This window comes from Triturus cristatus, chromosome 1_2 (assembly GCF_964204655.1).
Source record: "Triturus cristatus chromosome 1_2, aTriCri1.1, whole genome shotgun sequence".
NCBI classification, from domain to species: Eukaryota; Metazoa; Chordata; class Amphibia; order Caudata; family Salamandridae; genus Triturus; species Triturus cristatus.
In genome coordinates this window covers 1,130,977,872-1,130,997,145 of record NC_140580.1, presented here as the reverse complement: position 1 = coordinate 1,130,997,145, position 19,274 = coordinate 1,130,977,872, and the positions used below count along the sequence as shown (strand labels likewise).

The 19,274-nt window shown below is 42.0% G+C and overlaps 1 protein-coding gene across 1 annotated transcript in view; it reads right to left on the bottom strand.

Moving 5' to 3' along the window:
- Positions 1–524: 524 nt before the first annotated feature.
- The window catches only part of ZBTB43 (zinc finger and BTB domain containing 43), a 102,421-nt gene continuing 83,671 nt past the window's right edge, over positions 525–19,274 (bottom strand). The window contains exon 3 of the mRNA XM_085613817.1: positions 525–4,280. Coding sequence (XP_085469943.1) covers positions 2,848–4,257 — 1,410 coding nt within the window. The 5' untranslated portion in view covers positions 4,258–4,280 and the 3' untranslated portion in view covers positions 525–2,847. The remainder of the gene's footprint in view (positions 4,281–19,274) is intronic.

Sequence of the window (19,274 nt, the reverse complement as noted above, 5' to 3'; positions counted from 1 at the left end):
TTCGAAGGAATATTTCATAAAAGGCCTATTGAAGACAATGCTGAAAGTGAGGAAATATGGTGGTCATCACACTGTGGTTGGTAATTCTTATTTGGGCAGAAGCAGGTTGCGCTGCACTAATTAAAGTTCTAAGTTTTGTAGGAATACCCATATCTCCCAGATATATGCCGCCGATATATCACCAGGAAATACCTCGTGAAATGGCAACGGGGAAAACGCTTGGGATTTTATGGAAAAGCGGAGGACACACCAGTTTCTGTGGTTATTCTCCATTTTCAGTTCCCAAACTTGTGACCAGGAGGGAATTCCAAGTATAAAAAGTACTGATCCCCATTGTACCAGTAACTCCAGGGTATAGGAATTACCACCTAATTGCCAAGTAAATTATAATGAAGACATAAATCTTTGTAGACTCTGTGAAATAGCCAAAGGCTTCTGTAATTTACATTTTTTGTAATACAGAAAATTATAGTTGCCAGATTGAAACAATGTACTACTAATACCCACTATATAAGCTACAAATATAGTTAGATAATTAGTTTTATTTTAGACATTAATAACATTTCTGACTTAAGCAAAATTGAGAAACAAAATGCACACTTTCTACAAGCATTCCTTTCACAAGAGGTTACATTTTGATTCAATCCTTATTTGCCTTTTGGCAATGGAAACACAGAGCTAATAATATGCCTAGCTCAATTTTATGTACTTTGTTTTGGGGATTTAAGGCATATTAGAACATTGGAACGTTGGAAGCTCCATTGAAAACAATGGAGGGCTTATAATGGCTGGTATAAGCCCGGAGCTCCAACATTCCAATGTTTCTTTGTTCACAGCTCTGGCTGTGAACAAAGGCTTCAGGGAGCCTGAGGGGATTTGAATCCCCTCGCGCTCCCTGAAGGCTTTGTTTTATTCGTTAGAACATTCTGCCCTCTAGTGGCAGAATGTTCTAATAGCCTTATAGCCCTTCGTAGCAGGGCTATACCGGCTATTAAAGTCCCGCTGTTTGTTAAAGTCCCTCGCCTTCGGCTCGGGCCTTTACCGATGCAGTGGGCCTTTAATAGCCGGTATAGCCCGCTACGGCGGGCTATAAGGCTATACTACAACAAAAACAAGGCTATATTTCAAATATTAATAATTTTTAAATAAAATAAGTTGGCCAATAAAAAGGGTGACTTTTGAACAGCAACCAGATTGTTATCACCCAATAATACTTGCAACCTCCATTATCATAACCCCCACCCTCAGGTTATTACACCACTGGAACAACCTATGGATAACAATTTGTGAACAAATCCTAAAATTTAAATTAAAGATGATAGAACAGATACACAATGAACCAGGGATATATTGCTTATTTTAAATATACCATTCACCTCAAATGGAGTTATTGCATTTGGAGACTAGTGGAAGGTATGTAATTTGATTGATAACATTATATTTATAATGTTTAGGTTAGGTCAACAGTAATTATTGTACGGAGAACTGAAATAAACAGCTCCTTTGAACACACCCAAGGACTGCAACTTCTCGTCTTGACAATATACTTTTTTTCTAAAATAAGGTTTAATTTGTTGATCCAGATTTACATGCCACCTCATAGTTCATACAATATATCAGGGAGAGTTGAGGATTAGAAAATGGTTAGGAGGAAGTTAGGGGCGAATCCCTTGATTATAAACTCTTAGACAACTGCGTAAAGAGGAGAATGAATGAGTTTAGGATCTTGTGGTAAGGATATTATTTAGCATTACGAGGCTAATGGAAAAATGCAAGATATTGAACAGTATCACATTATCTGATATATCTTCTAATGGGTATTATGCTCTCGTCTCATTGAAATGTTAACATTGTCCGTTTCAATTCTATAAGAGTTTGTGAACATGAGACATTTATATAGGGTTAAGTTTAAAATCATGGTTGAATTTTTAAGATTACAAGTATGCAGGGTCAAAAAACGCATTTCATAACTTAAACAAAATGCCTTAAAAACTTTACTGCTGAAGCCAAAGACTTATGTCCAAAGGAATCTCAGAAGAGTCTACAGTACATACCAAAACAACTTTGAAATATGTTTAAGAAAACTGACAATGGAAAAGATAATTTGACTCCAGTGAGAGGACAGTGGAAGAGGTGTTGAATGAAAGTCAAGATACAGGACACCATAGGGCTATCTGACCTAGTAACTAGCAAATTAGGTTTTTCATAAAAAAGGAAGTATTACGTATTCTTTTGGATAAAGTGCTTGATACAGATATTTAAATAGTCTGTACGTAGAAACACACAAAATAAGAGAATTGCTAACTAGGTCTATGTTACCTTGTGGTTCAGAGGTGGGGGGGTTAGGAGTCTGTCATGTCTGGCACAATAAACGATGCTACTTAAGATGCAGAATAATGATCATCTATGTAGCACATACTGCAATCTGCCTAGCCACCTAATTCCTATACCCAAGTCTTATATTTATGGTACTGATGGAAAACCAACTGGATTAGGAACATCAATGTCTTCTTTGACACAGAGCCCTGTGGTAAGCATTTTCACCCACTACATTACCTTATCTGCCAGCAGCTATGCAGACAAAAAGTAACTCCACCGTTTCACCGTCTTCACTTTATGCAAACATAAGTCAGTCACCAAATAAAATTGAAATAGGAGGCCTCAGTTTATGGCAGATTTGTGAATTCATTTTAAATATACCTAAATAATTAAATTAAACAAGGAGAAACATTGAACCTAAAACGTCCTATGCTAACGAGAGAGAGAGTACCAAACACTATCGCACTGTGTTTTTCAATTGTTTTCGTACACATAAAACAACATATAAATTGCTTATATCTTGGGTACTCAGTCAAAGACTTCTTTTTCAGTAGTAGTTGGTTCAATTTTCGTAGCCTGGTATGCCTTTGTGCATGAAGTCACATGCCGATGGAAACTGTCCCGCCACATAAACCTTTTTCCACATATATTGCACTCGTATGGCTTTATACCAGTGTGGATCTTCATGTGGCCCACGAGGTGATGTTTCATTTTAAACTTTTTACCACAGATCCCACAGCCGTATGGCCGGAGGCCAAGGTGCATGCTCATATGACGATCCCTCTGACTCTTGTGAGTAAAACTTTTACCACATTGGCAAGGATAAAGTTTGTAAACAACGGACGTGAATCCAGAATGTGAGGTTTCCTCTTTAGAGCCCATTTCCATTTCAAGGTTATCCCCAAATCCTGCTGTAGCCAAGTTATCCTGTCCTACAGGGTCATGGGGTCCCTCTGTTTTCTCGTTGGTAAATTCTTCCATCGAAGCACCGTAGAAATCCACTTGCTCATCATAAAAGTGCTCTCCCCGCTGATCGCCCTTTTTATTACTACCTGTAACAGAAACATCGACAGCACCCGCAGACGGTACTGCAGTCTCAGTCCGAGAGGTGTTCATAGACTCGGAGGCCTGTTGCTCCTCGTAAGCAGTTTGCACTTCAACGCCTTCACAGTTAGGGTCAAACCTTTCAGGTTTGACGTGTATCCACTGTTTATGAGACATAATGCTCGGCTTGCTGTAGATAAGCCTACTATACTGATAATCTGTGCTATCACTTGCCCCTTCCTCTCCATCCTGACTTGTCATTTCTGTGCTAAGCCGATCATGCTCTGTTGAAGAATTGCTCGGAAGATACTCCTGTTCTGTTATCTGCGATGAAAGTTCATCATCTTTAGGGCTCTCGTCTTCATGGTCAACATCCCTCGGCTCCTTTTGAGTTGGACTTTGAAAATTGGATTGTCCTGCAGCACTCGGCTCGCAGCTTTCTCCAAGACAGTTATAATTACTGCTGCTTGGTGACTGATGATTACTCTGGTTCGACTTCTGGCAAAGCACCAATGGGTTGCCCTCTAAAAGTTGCGTACACTTATCGACCACATGCCACATCTGGAGAAAGCTTGCAGCTGTTAAATAGCTCACAATTTCTGGTGCAGGAAGCACCAGGCGTCCAGTATATGTCGACAAAAGAATGTTTTCAAACACCCTGGGGTTCATGACATTTGGCAGAACAACTCGCCTGCTATTCTTCAAAAGGACCTGGTCACAGAAGTAAGGAGAACTTGCTGCAAGAACAGCCTTGTGTGCTCGGAAAAGCTGGCCTTGCACCACGATGGAGATATCGCACAGCTGTCCCAGCTGACGTTGCTGATTTAACTTTTGCAAAATGGTGTTAGAAAAATCTGGAAAATCCACTCGGAAAGAGCTTGTTCCAGGCTCCATTTCATCACCAATCGTGTGCAACCCTGCAAAAGAAAAAAAAAAAACTATATTATCCATTTCCCTGTGATTTTTGTTTTAATACTTTAACCAAAATAAAAGTAGTATTATGTTGGTTGGTGGATGAGGATTCTAAAACATTGTTTTACATATGTCAATCGAATTACAAAAAGGAACGTATCACTGCACGACAGACATTTCAACAATCATGTGAACAGTGCACAGTGTTATTTACTTAAGGATTTTGAAATATTTCTAAAATTTTACTTAGATGTTTTCAACACCTCCCTCGGCAGAAAGGGTGTGTTTGTATGTTTGTGTGTGTTTACCCAATAAACTGTGCATTGGAACTAAGGGCCACAAAAAAAGAATCTGAGGCTACAAGTACTTTTAAAGATCTTTGTAAAAAATATTTTACTTCAAAGACCAAATAGGCTATGTTGAATTTTCACTTTTAGTACTGAAACTATTTCAGTGTGGTACTGAAATTAGGATAAAACATCATATTATACATTGTCTGTATATAAATTTATTTACGTTTAATTCTCATTTGAGAAAATAATATTTGGATTTTAGAAAGAATGACTGACAACTGTAAATCCTAATAATTGGGTTTCCAAAACAGTTCAGCATACATCTTTCTACAAAACAGTGGAATGGTCTATAGGTACTAGTCCGAATAAGCAATGCATGAATGAAAGATATAGACGCTTAGGACCACTGAGCGTTGATAAGCTAAGATATTGTCCTGTAAAGAGAGAGAGTGCTAAACTTTGCATGATGGTAAGTGCCTTAAAACTAATTCTGGCTCCTACCAATATCCAGTGTAGGCAATATGAAGCCTCTGCAATGTGAGCTACTTCACTCAAACCAAGGAGTGGTCCAATCCTCATTTTATGTGCTTGATGAAGTTGTGTTGGTCTATTGTTGGCAATGCGCAAGTACGGAGAATGGCTGCAATCTAACAGGGATTTCAAGATAGGGTCAACAAGAACATTTCCCAGTAGGCATGAAGTGAGGACAATGATTCTTTACAGGGAGGCACCGTGAATTCTAATATTCTACTTCGAGTGGTCTACTTAGGCTCCGCAAGGGCATCGTCCAATTCTAGGCTCTTGATCTCTGGATTTTGGTGCGACTGTTTAATCCATGATGGAGAAGGAGGCGACCTTGGCCAGAAATCTATTCAGTCTCATTCGGATGTAAATGAAAATGATCACAGTATTTTCCGCAGAAACCTACTCTGAGTTATTCAAGACTGAATATGGTTAGTGAACACGTTTTGTGATAGCTGAGCACCATTATCATAGAAATGAGGGTGCAATTGGGGATGTCTAATGTAGTCTATCAAAGTTTGAAACCGAGATTAAACAGAATTTGAGAAGGAGAGAACCCCTGAGAAAATCCACAAAATGCCACCACTGGATTAAAATCCAATGGTCCTAAATTATCTTCCAAATTTCATTAAAGTAAAAGGTAATGTTTAACACAACTTCAGTCACTTCTGAACTAACCTTAAGCTGCTAGTTTGGGTGCCCTTTCATGCAACTAAGAATTGCGGATATGTAGATTTCTTTTTTAGGTCAATAACTTTTTACAGTACCACATTTATTTTTTTAAACACCCTGTCTTTTTTCTGCACTATAAGCTACATTTCTGTGTTGTAAAACTGAACATAGGTTACCTTTGACAAAAAGCTCCACAGAAATACTTACAGGTGATAACAACTTAATACTGATTGCAAAGCTGTGAGCTACTTTAAGTTTGGGAGAGGGAAAACTGTAGTATTTTCAGTTACGTCTAAATCATGTTATTAACTCCTGGGGTTCAATTTAGGGTACCTAATGTAATTTAACTATTTGTGCACTAAAACAGCCAAGATAAATCAATGGTCGCTTTGTCCATAGCTTGAGATCTGTCCATAACCCGAATGGGGAAGCAGCAAACAATGTCCACAAAAATATCCCTATGGCTGGGCTGAGGCTATGGAATAGACAAACCCAGGAGATATAGGGCCCGAGTCACAAGGTTTAATCTGATGTGCAAGGCCTCTTTAGAGATAGAACAAGTTATCAATTATTTTTTTATTTGAAAGGTTTTATATAGCTCTGGCAAGACCCGGGGGTATCAGAGCGCTTTACATGAACAAGGAAATCGAGGAAGACAGTTGTGCAGGATAACAAATAAAGCAAGTGAATAATACATCACAATATAAGGTTATAAGTGGGCAAAATAATTTTTGTGATTCTTCAGGGAAATAAAAACATGCTGGTACAATTCAAATATTAAGAAAAGGGGGATTAGGAATTCCCAGAGGTTAGAGGGTAATGCACATAAAAATAACATACATGGGAGTAGCAGTTAACGTTGGAGAAGAGAGGATAATATGTGGAGATGGAGAGTGAAGAGAGGGTTAGGAAAGAGACTGAAGATAACTGAAGCAGGGGAAATAGAACGTACTGTCAAGGAGAGATTAAGGACCCCAGTATAAGTTGAGAAGGTGATGTTTTAGATCTTTTTTAAAGTTGAGGTAGGAGGGGTTACAGCGCAGGTCGAGTGGGAGGGCATTCCAGACGTTCAGGGCGTTCCCGGAGAAGGAGCGAGATTGGGTGGATTTCTTTTTTTGAAGCAGGGGGACGAGGAGGAGCAAATTGGTGCTTTTCAACAGTCTGGTACAGCCCGCCTTATTGAGTTTGTTTGTTAGGTATAGAGGGGTTTGTTGGAGAAGAACTTTGCGCGTGATGCATGCCGTCTTATAAAAGCATCTTCCTTCAACGGGGAGCCAATTTAGGGCTTTAAGGGCTGGGGAGATGTGGTCAAATCGTTTACAGTTAGTGATGAGTCTGCCCGCCAAGTTGAGTACAACTTTAAGTGGGGCTAGGTGAACTTTGGGGGTTCCTGTGAGGATAGCGTTGCCATAGTCCAATTTCGATAGGACTAGAGATTGGACGACCGATTTGAAGTCATCAGAAGGAATGAAGGGTTTGATTTTCTTAAGGTGAAGGAGGATGAAAAGTGCTCCTTTTGCCGAGTTTTTTTATGGGGTCTTTAAGGTCCAGGTTCTTGTCAAGGGTGAAACCTAGAGATTTCGCCGAGTCAGACAGGGAGAGTGTGCAATTGAGGGCATTTAGGTCCGTGATCCAGCCTTGGATCGGGAGCCGATTATTTTTTGGGGAGAAGAGAATAATTTCAGATTTTTTAGGGTTCAGTTTAAGATGGCTGGAGTAGAACCAGGATTGGATCTTACTCAGGGTGTTGCTTAAATGCAGAATATCAGAGTGGGATTTAATTTTGGAGTAGAGTTGGGTGTCGTCTGCATAGAGGTGATAGTTGATTCCAGCCTGGTTCAGAATGAGGGTAAGGGGTTCCGTGAAGAGGTTAAAGAGAGAGGGGGAGAGGATAGAGCCCTGGGGTATGCCCAAGGAGATGGGTTTAGGGTTAGAGAGGCAGGTTTTGATTTTGATTTCTTAAGTTCTGTTTTGGAGGAAAGAGGTGAACCACTTGAGGTCCACACCATTAAGGCCAAAGCGAGTTTGAAGCGAATTAAGTAAGGAAGAGTGGTTAACTGTATCAAGTGCTGCAGAGAGGTCGAGGAGAATGAGAAGGCAAGCCTCACCGTTATCTAGGGATTTATGTATGTCATCCACAATGTTTAGCATGGCAGTTTCTGTACTGCAGCCTTTCTGGAAACCAGATTGAAGGGAGTCAAGTAAGTTGAAATTGCCTATGTGTTTGTCCAGTTGGAGCAAAGCACATTTTTCCAGGGCTTTAGCGAGAAGAGGGCAGAGATTGTTAGGATCATTGGGGTCAGCAGTAAGGTTTTTAGGAATGGGCGTGATTTGTCCGAGTTGGAGGGAGTCCGGGACACATCCAGTGGCGAGGTAGGTATTAATGATTTTGGTAATGATGTGGTTAATTTTGTGATCTAGGGTAGAAGGGAGAGGGTCTTTGGTGTGCGAAGTTGGCTTTAGTTTAGCTGTGATATTGAAGACTTCGAGCTCGGTCATGGGACGGAAATTATGCCAGGAGGCGTTCTTTTTCAGTTGTAAGTTAGGAAGGATGGTAACGGGTGGGGTTTAAGTGGGTAGGTGGTTGGTAGTATGAGGTGGGAGGGGTGGTGCTGACCAAGAAGGTACATCTATGTCAGCATCAGGTGTAATTTGGGGGGTGTGCGGGTACTGGATTTGAGGGAAGGATTGGGCATTTTTTTCCGAGAGGAAGCTGGAAATTTCCTCACATCTCACGCTTGACGCCGTTATCTCTGGAGGAGCAGATGAAGTTTGTATTCTAACAATGTTAAACAGTTCTCTAGGCCTGTTTCTGGCACAATCAATTTGAGCTTGGAAGAAGGAAGCCTTTTCATTGTAAATGTGCTTCTTATAAGTAAATCTAGCAGATCTGAGGAGGGCAAGGTGAGAGGGAGAAGGGTGTTGTCTCCATGTTCTTTCTGCCAGTCTAAGTTGTCGTCTTTCATTATTCAGTTCAGGATTGAACCATGATTTGAATTGAATTTTTCTTTGTTGTTTAAGGGGGGCAACTTGGTCCAGGACGTCACTAACGGTCTTATTGAAATGTTGGGTGAGCTCAGAAGCATTTTGGGATAGTGGGGCGAGATGAAGTTGAGCTTGTAGTTTATACTCCAGTTCACCAGGAGGGATTTATTTAAGGTTTCTGATCCATTTCATGGGATTGTTATTAGTTGTAGTGGGCGGTAGGACACTGATTGCGATCTTAAACAGAATCAGGTGATGGTGAGACCAGTCAATAGGGATGATGTTGGAAAGGGAGGCCAGGTCAGTGTTGGAGATGATTGCGTCAAGTGTGGCCCCTTTGATGTGGGTTGGACTGTGGCAGTTTCTTGAGGTCATTCAACTCTATAAGGTTGTTGAGGCGCATAACCGTGGGATCAATTACATTTTTCCAGTGGATGTTGAAGTCTCCTAAAAAGAGATTTTTTGCATCTGAAAGGGAGGAGTGTGTGAGAAGATCGGATAGTTCGTCGGCGAAGAGGAGAGGTTCACCCAGTGGGTGGTAGATGTTATGACATCTAATCGGGGAGGAACCCTTGACCGTGAGTTCAACGCCAAGGTATTCAAAAGTTAAGTGATCCCTGTTCTGTAAAGGGGAGAGATGAATTTAATTCTTATGGATTATAGCTAGTCCACCTCCTTTTCTGTCTAGTCTGTCTTGTCTAATGATGGAGTAGCCAGGGGGGGGGGGGGGGAGGGGGTTGAGGAAGTCAAGGATGGCCGTCGTGTGGTCATTAAGCCAGGTTTCAGTGAGGAAGGTGATGTCAATAGCCTCGCAGAGGATGGTTTCTGATCATTCAGCTGCATGTCTGACAGACGATTTGCAGTTGACAATCGTGCAATAAAGGGGAGTTGGGTTATCATGGACAGGCTTAATCGAGTGGATGGTGGTGAGATGTGAAGGAGGTCTGGGTGAACTGGGTGAGGCAAGATGCCCAAGATAACTGGGATGTTGTAGTAAGAGAGGGGGACGGGGGGATTATTTATCGGAGGTTTGGGTAGGTAGGAGTTACCATCCAAGACTGCAACATATTTTTTTTAGGTTTGGCGTTAGTCAGGAACTTTTGATTTTCCTGAAATTGTATGTATATTTTACTTATAGGGTTTTTCGGCCAGCTCTCTTCATCCATAGGCCTGTTACTGTGTCATTCACATTTTTCTTCTGCCCACTACAGAATACAACATTGGGCAAAGTGTCAGCTCACTTCACCCACTGGCTAACTTAAAATGTGAGTGATGGAATAATGCCTTTTAACAAGAGGCACGTTCATGAACAAAGTAGTTTCTTTCAGTGCCAGGGACTAGTATGGCAATGTGTGCGTTCTGAAACCCCAAAAATATTTTTGCTTTAATCAATGTCTCTTTTTAGATTGACGAGAGCTAGTAGTTTCCCCAAAAATAACATGTTGCAAAAATCATGACAAACCTAAATAATGATTCACAAAGTCAAAAAGCTGATGGCCAACACCAGATCCATAGCCCTGGCCAATTCCTGTTTTATCAGTTGAGTGTAAGGGAGGCGAGGAAAGGGGGGCTGGAGAAATACAATTCTATCACGTAAACAACCAAAGAGTAACTATTGTTGGTGTACACAAACGTTTGCTATAGTTTTCCTTACCTGATTACTAAAGCTACACTTCCAGAGTTGACCACAAAAAACGCCACAAAGGTTAATAAAAACACCAAAATATTGAACATCACTCAACACACAACGAAAATAGAGGATAGTCAAGACATGAATCAGACAAAAGCACACTACAACACTATAACAGTGATTCCAGAACAGTTATCAAAACCACAAAAATACACTACTCCGAGTCCCCACGAATAACTGAAGCAGACGGCCATTCTAAACTCCTCCATAAAATTCGAACAGATTTCCACAATCTAGAGTACCAAAACACAGAACCACCGTGATTACAAGACTTCTGTGACCACAACACATGACTAACCATCATAGAAGGAAACACCAATAATCATTCATCAATGTATACTTTCAAAACCCTGTCACACAAAGGTTTCCTCGATATTATTATCACTGCCAGACCATCCGTGTCCCCTTCAAGCCCAGCACCTTCAAAAATCTATATAGGTATCCTCTGCTCAACCTGTGCAGGGGAGGTAGCCAGATGCTTAAAAGAGAAGTCCCTGGAACTAGGTTCATTCCCACCTGAGCTGAAAACCTCCTACATTAGACCTCTCCTCAAAGAAAAACCTCAACCTATCCGACCAAGCAAACTAAAGACCATATCAAATGGATCTTTCTTCGGAACATTTACTGATTTGAGACAGCAGTGTTTACTGAACTCTTAGAACCTAATGGGAATGCAAGACCAAGAATCCAGCTTCAGACCAGGCAGAGGCACAGAGTCAAGAGGGTGATAGGACAAATCTTAATTATTGGTTATTGTTTGCGGAGAAAATTCCATAAAGAACGGTCTTGAATCAATGCAAAATGTGTTTAATTGCGGTTGCATAGGATACTGATACTTTCTCAGGGTTGAAAGTATCAGTATCCTATGCAACCGCAATTAAACACATTTTTCATTGATTCAAGACCGTTCTTTATGGAATTTTCTCCGCAAACAACAAACAATAATTAAGATTTGTCCTAACACCCTCTTGAAACTTCATTACTACCAGTGGGGTGGGGGATCGCTCACTGTTAAGGACAAATACTCAACGTATATAACACCTCAATAATACGGTTACTAAGGGATCGGGACCAATTTGTTCCCCCTCTTTCTCCCAGAGGCACAGAGTCAGCCTTCATATCCATCAGGGATGATCTACAGTTCACAATAGGCAAGAACGGAGAGGCTGCCTTCTTTGCTTCTCAATTCAACAGCTGCATTTGAGACTGTCCTTCACCACACGTTACTACAAAAACTCCACGATCTCGGAGTTTGTGAACATGTTCTAAAATGGATTGCTTCTTATCCCACAGACAATGTGTAGTCTTCCTATCACCCTTCACACCACCTCCTCACACACAATACTGAGGCGTTCCTTAGGAGTCTATCATATCCCCTCTATTATTCAAAATCCGTCTAACCACCATTACCAAACTTGATTAAATAATTCAACCCTCACCTATTACAACTCTGGAGATGGGACCAAAATCATTACAAAAAAGGATAGCCCCCGAGACCTCTACAATTCCAAACCTGATGAGTGCCTTTGTGCCATAAGCAGAAGGATGATGAATAGCCATCTAAACCTCAATACTGCAAATAGAGAGATAATGAACTGAGGACAATGGCAAAGTACCAGCCTGCCGCCAAATGGCCTAAGGAACCTGAAGCCCCTCTAATAACATCAGAAGAAGATAGAAACCTAGCGGTAGCCATCGGTTCATACCCATCTTTGAGATCGCATGTTAACAACGTCACAAAGAGTGCCTTCTGCATAATGAAAACATGTCACATTTACCATACCTTGCATACTAACAAATTGTAAGTCATCCCCACACTCGTTATCACCACGATTGACTATGCCAACAACCTATACCTTGGGGCACCTGCATTCTTCATACAAAAAATACAACTCGCCCAAATTGCAGCCCAAAGTCTTCCTCTCCGCCTTAACCCAAGAGAACACATGCCTGCTGTCCTGCAATCACTACACTGGCTAGCTATAGCTAAAAGGGGAATGTTCATGTCACTTGGCACTGTCCACAGAGCCTGTCGAGGAAAAGGGAGCTCAACCACACAAGTTACATTCAAGCAATGCGAACCAAACAAAACACTGTGCACCAGGCTTGCATCACTTATCATGCCACCTTACCATAGGCAATCCGTAGGAGGCACTGCTTTCTCAGTATGAGTCGCCATGCTCTGGAACTCACTACCAGCCAGCATTAGAAACGCACAGGAGCATATACACTTCTGAAGACGGCTGAAAACATGATTTATTTCCTAGATAACTGCACCACTGCACACCCCAGCAACAGAGCCCAGAAAGGCAGTTGTACCCTCAAGCACAACCCTAAGCTTGCAGCCCAAAAAGTGGAAAAAACTCAACCTGAAAACTGCTTTTGATATGCAGGTAAGCGTAGAAGGGGTGCCCTATGGTTCGCTGTGGCATTATATTGTTATGCACTTGCATATTTTTAACAGCTCGGGCCCACAATAATACTAAGACCATAATATGTAGCGGTCAGCAGCAAACTGTAACTTATACCTCTTACATTCATACAAGATATATCTGCTACGAGGGTTGTCCAACACCAGCACTGCACAACCAAAAAATACAGACATCAAAATACAGACATCACCAATTGTACAGGCATGGAGTAACTGAAGAGATCGGTCACACAGTGCTGGGCAATTAGGAGTCCATCACAGCAAGTCCCAAACAGTCTGTCCTCTTCGCGGCATCCACAAAGACACTCAGATATGGAATAATAAAAATGTCCATCCCGACAGATGTCTCTCTACTTCTCTCTCCCTCCAACCATGCCAGGTCAGGACCACAACTATACAAAACATCTCAGATTGGACAGCCGAATGCAGTAAATACCCAATCAGTCTGTATCATATGAAATAGCTTAAAGGGTCCTGCAGAGATGTTCAAAGGTGGCAGCTTCCGGAAAGGTTTAAAACCGTTTTTATCTCTCAGACGTCAACATCCACCATACTGCTACATCCCATGACACGATGACCGCACCTCGGTGGTCATCACGCACGACATGGAAACACTCCCTACATTGGATCACAACAATGACAACATCCTTCCAACCACACACCCTACACAGTGTGGCATGCTACCCATGTAGGCAAGCGTTTCAGCACCCCACATAGGTGTAGTAAGCGCTATATAAAGGCTGCAATAGAATACAATACAATTTAATGAACCAGGCAAGGTGGGGCACAAAATGTGGAAATGTGTGTAGAACATCTGCTTTTTTCCTGCAAGCTGAACAGAATGGAAAAATATGAAGAAAAAAAACCAAACAAAAATAAAGCTAAGGAAAACAGACAAACACCACGAAAGTAAAGAAAATTGTAAATTTCCCTTGTGAATGCCTTTCAGCTCTCTGCATCACTGCACACATCAAATATCTCCCGGATTTGCAGCCATATGTGAACGGATCCAAAGATGTACGTCTTCTTTGTGATTTGAAGCCATAATTCTTACATAGTATCGTCTTTAGTCACAAGAAACGTTCTCTGGAGCTTGCCCTAGATTCATAAAACATTTAATTTCAATAAGAAAGCATTAAGAGGAGACGCTCCATCTTCAACGAGCAAGGAAAGGCTGGCCGATGGCTTCAAGCTGCTGCAGATGGGGCACCTCGGCTCATGTGTCCCCGCGTCCATGCCAAACTGTTTAGATAGAAACCCTGTCTGTAGTTTGAGGTGAAACAAATGTAGGTGGAGAAAATGGTCAATCACAGTTCTGATACCCACCACGTACTGATGAAGTTTTACTCACTTAGTAGAGATTTATTGTGTGTCAGCAGAACCTGAAAGAAAACCCATTGGCAGGAACTTCTGTTTTTATTACCTGCGGCGCAGACTGTTTCAACTGAGCTTCTGAGATGAAAGGCTCCTGTCTCTGATGATGGAAAAAGTTGAATAATTACAAGCAACCATTTGGTTTTGAATTAGGCCTAATCCAAAGTGTTCTTTCAAGTGACTTCAAATGAGGAACTTGGGCAAGCCCGTCACAAGGAATAAGGGCTACATCAGCAAATTGCTAATGCCCTTCCAGGCATGGCAACGCTGGCTTCTGAGGAGAAAGTTGCTCATCATATAGAATTAATGGATGTTTAAATGTGGCTATACTTCAAAAAAACATTTTTGAGAGAGAAGAAGTTGTACCTATTGATCTGCTGTTCTCACATCCTTGGATGTTTCCACTTACCGTTGACACTAGTCGTACGCATATTTATACACAAGACATATCCACAACTACATGAAGGTTCTGGAACACTTCTCAGAGGAAAAAAAAACTTTCCAATAAAAAAAAATAACGCTCATCCACTAAAGAAATACAATTTTTTATCCTTTAATAGTTGAACTAAATCTTAAAGTATATTGCAAATTGAAGGTAGGTTTTTAAAGCATACATATAAGGCTTACTGAACAAAATCCTCATTTTCATGCTTGATCTTTTAAAAGAGCAATTATTTGACGAAACTACTGATACAGAATAATAGCTTCTGAGGAAACGCTGCACTGGTGCTTTAAGAAGGCCAAGGAGTTTTATTGGTATCCCACAATGCAACACAGTAGCTGCTGGACAATCATTTTAATGTGCAGGTCTGGAGAAGACCCTTTCATCTAACGCCTCTAAATAACTTCCTCCTCACGTCTCTATCAGGGAGGAGGTGGATGGTTAAAGATTTAGTAAAGGTGCTCAAGGCAGTGATACTGGTAAGTAACTTGTAATTCTCCATCAAGGTCCCTTCAGCACTCGAAGCAATCTTATCCAACGAGAGGGGACTTCCAGGCTTGTTATCGACCAGCGGTGAAGTCAGAGGTCCTGAGAGAAAGCCGAGTGCCCTCATTCACACCAGCATGATGAGGCGGAAGGACACAGACGCGATGTAGAACCGCAAAATAATCTACTGGGAATAAAAAACAGAAACAAAAACATTGCAGCCAACCGCTGCAGTCTCCCCAACCGTGCCTCCCTCTCTCCCTGTCTCCACTTCTCTCCAGGTAACTTCCCAGAACTGGCAACGGGCGCTTCCGTCACTCTATCCAACCTAGATTGGTGGTTGAATAGAGATCACTGTATTCAACAAAGATTGGTTGGGTATAGTGATGGAACTGATGGATCAGATGGTAGTAGCAAATTCTGAGACAACCTGCCTCTCAATGCACAGAAAAATTGTTAAGCTAGTGACACTATGTGAGGTGATGAGGTATGTCCAAAAATTACCACTAACAGCATCCTCCTCATTGATGCCTTGGGCTATTGCTTCTCTGGCACATTCACCCACAAGTCTGTTCATTCACTCAACCAAAACATTGCCTTGGTTTGACACAAACTTGTCCTCTTGTGCTCAACTCCTGCCACATCCCAGATTTTTCTGATATATTTCGAAGTAAATTGCTCTGATACTAATTCTGATGGGAAACTCTTTTTGGGAAACATTGGTGAGAAAAAATACATTTGGTATTGGGTTCACGTACAGATCTAACTTCCAACCCCTAGGACAAATATTCGACTAGCACTACTGCAAACCACTGCTCAGCAGGAAGCATGTTAAATAGTCACAAAAATCAATACAGAGCTTATCGTACACCTTTCCAAGGGGTAGGACTCTAAAATTAAGACCTTTGTCATTCTGCACACAAGTAATGCATTAACCAACCCATGTTTCTACATCCCTGTCCACAACAAGCAACTAGTACAGCTCTCACATCCTTTTCTTATTGTGCGTCTTGAAGAGATGCGTTTCATCAATGGAGGAATCAGCTTACCGTCACAAAATAATAAACCATCCTTTGCCGACAACTCGATTTCGACTTTATGTACAGCTTCACATTGACTTGCAGATTGCTTTCTCACTGCTAGTCTTTCCTCACATTGTGCATTACATTCAACAGAACTCCATCAGTGGAAAAAAGCTTTTCTCCACTCCTCACTGAGGCACTTGCACCTGGTCCAACAAACACTTGCCACAACACAATCACTATCTTTTTCTTCTGCTACTTCATCATGCACATAATCAGACCCTTGAGGATGAGGTAAGCAATCTGCTTCCATGTTCCTTCCACAGGAACACGTTAAACATCAAAGTGATGCTCAAGCAGTTTGGCACTTAGCTTAACTAACCTGGCTGCAGCCTTACTTACATTGACAGTAATACCACTTAAAACTGTAATAAGTGTTTTATGATAACTGTGCAACAAAAATGTTATACCCCATGCATTTGACCTGAATCTTTCACCATCAATGTGCATGGAAGCATCCCTCACTAGATTACAGAATAAAGACGTTATTGTGGTCTCAGAATGCGAGATGCAAAGACCACTTTGTGCTCTGAATCCCCTCTCCCTTGAGACGAAACGCGTCTTTCCAGGTATGTAAGCATTGAATACGCTCCTTCATATAATTGAAAGCATATTCCTGTTCCACACACCAGACAAACTTCGAATTTCTTTTAACAGCTTGTGTAGTGTTGCAGCAACAGTTAGAGTTTTGGATGAATTTAGTGCTTTCGGTAAATCGGGTCGTGGAGCACTTCCTCTCCTAGAAACCACATGTATGAGAAATTCCAATTTATGCACTCCAAGCACACACTTATGCTTGCACAATTAGACCCCTTCTTTTGACGTTCAGCATCTATCCTACAAATCTGTTCCGTGTACTACTTTCCAAAGCCAAGATGTGATCTAGGAACACGGACAAACCACTGTGACCCCCTCAGTACTTCATCCAAGAGTCGCTGTAACAGCGGAGTCTGCCCAAATGACATCCCTCAAAATTGAAAAATGTCACCAGGAGTCAAAAAAGCAGTGAAATGCTTAGACTATTCCACAAATTCAACCTGATGGTAGGTCAAATGAACATCAAACTTTGAAAAATCTTCAGCCCTGACAAAGTGGTATCCATGTCGTCTGAGTTGGGCAGAGGATAACCATTGAACCATATTGCTCTATTAAGACCCCTGGGGTCTATACACATTATCAACTCATTGTTTCTCTTCTGCGCTATAGCAATGGGAGACAATCATAAGGATGGATCCTTGTCTTTTATCCGCACTTCATCATAAAGCGGCTTGAGTAATCTAATCAACTCTTCTCCAATATGCTTAGGCATTTTAGCAAATGGGTTATGCCTGTTTAGTCTACCGGGATTTTTTGCAAATGATTACCAGGTTTTTAAAAAAACTTTTACTGTGAGTGAATGTCACAACCTGAGTCTCACTAACAGTAAATTCACAGTAATTAGACTAAGCATATTAACAGCCAGTGTCTACTTTTATGACAAGGTTGCTGCTGCACAGCTAATGTAAGAGGCACTTGGATGGTTGTACACGAGTACATAAGTGTGTGGGCTGCACCTTTGAAACTATCATCGTGTGCAGCCTGGTATCTCTGCACAGGTAGCCTGTTGCAGAAAGGACTCTGCAAGGATTGCTACGGACACGGGGCAGACCTTATAAAATGAGCCGGCATCAAAGTGTAGGTCTGTGGTGCTTTCTGGAAAATCTGTGGTGTTCTCACTGTAGTATACATATTAGCAAAAGATGTCCCAAGTACTGTTTTGCTCCACTTAGGCCTACAGGGTCCAGCAAGGTACCAACCTGGGGTAAAACACACTCAAATTCCCAGTCCCTAATAACCCACATCCACATCTTATGGGACTTCAGGAATCGTCATATTTCTTTGGCTCAGCTCAATCAGGTTCCAAGCTTTTGTTCCCCATAGTGAGCCACGTTAATCACTCTACGTCCCAGCAGAACCATCAAAGGCCTACCCACACAAAAGGGCAATCAAGAGTGATTGACTCAGTTCCTTGGTAAGGAAGGGGTGAGGAGGAGATTTGTATCGGATAATTAACTTGTTCCACTGCACCTGCCAGGCCCATTGGAATAAAGGAGGGAGCTTAGAGCTCTGAAATGACCACAGGAGTGTCTGGCCTTTGAAGTTTTGTTGGAAATGGATCAGGCAGCTGTGTCAGCTAGGGTGAGAGCGGAGGCCCTCAGAGGAGCTCTTACCAGAGAAAACTTGAAATCACCATTTTGGATTATCCCAGAATGCTCTGAAGGAGTCTTGGGACCGGGGTAAAAGGGTGATGTGGCATCCTAGGTTTTGCCAGGGGTATTTGGTCCCTAAAACTTTCCACCCCCGATTAAAACTTCTGCTCAAAGAAAAGACAGTGAGAAACCCCTGGAACTGGGAGTCAATGACGGCGAACGAATGGCCAGCTGGAAGCAGAAGCATCCCGATGCCCTGCAAGGATGGACTGAGGCCTTTGACTACAGCTGAGAGCCGGTACTGGGACTGGCATTACCAGGGCCCTTTATGCCTCCTGAGAATTAACCAAGGGAGAGGACTTGGATTTCAGCAAAACAAGGCCACAATTGTAAAGATTTGGCCAAAAGGGCCTGAGAAACAAACCTGGGAAGTTTGGTCAATTGAAAGAAGAAAATAAAATGGGTGCATAGCTCTCTGTTGTTTGGGGAATTTCACCTGGGAAACCATGTCCCCGCCGGGGGTCGGCACGTCTTTATTGTTCTTAATAACTGATGGGGAAGAGTCATGCAATGGGCCACCTCCCTGAGCCAACTTTCGTCACAGGGACTCCATCTCCCGGGGCCCAACACTTTACCACTCCTGGGGACCCCTCCACCTCCCACCAAGACAGAACAGCAAGCCTGAAGAGAGGGGACAGAAGGCACCCGGTACACTGCCCTGGCCAATTAGCTTAACCTCTTGAGTGCCCATGACGAGATGGTCTCGTCATGGGCCGCGGTTGCGCTGTGCCCATGACGAGACTATCTCATCATGAGCCCCGCCCGCTAATGAA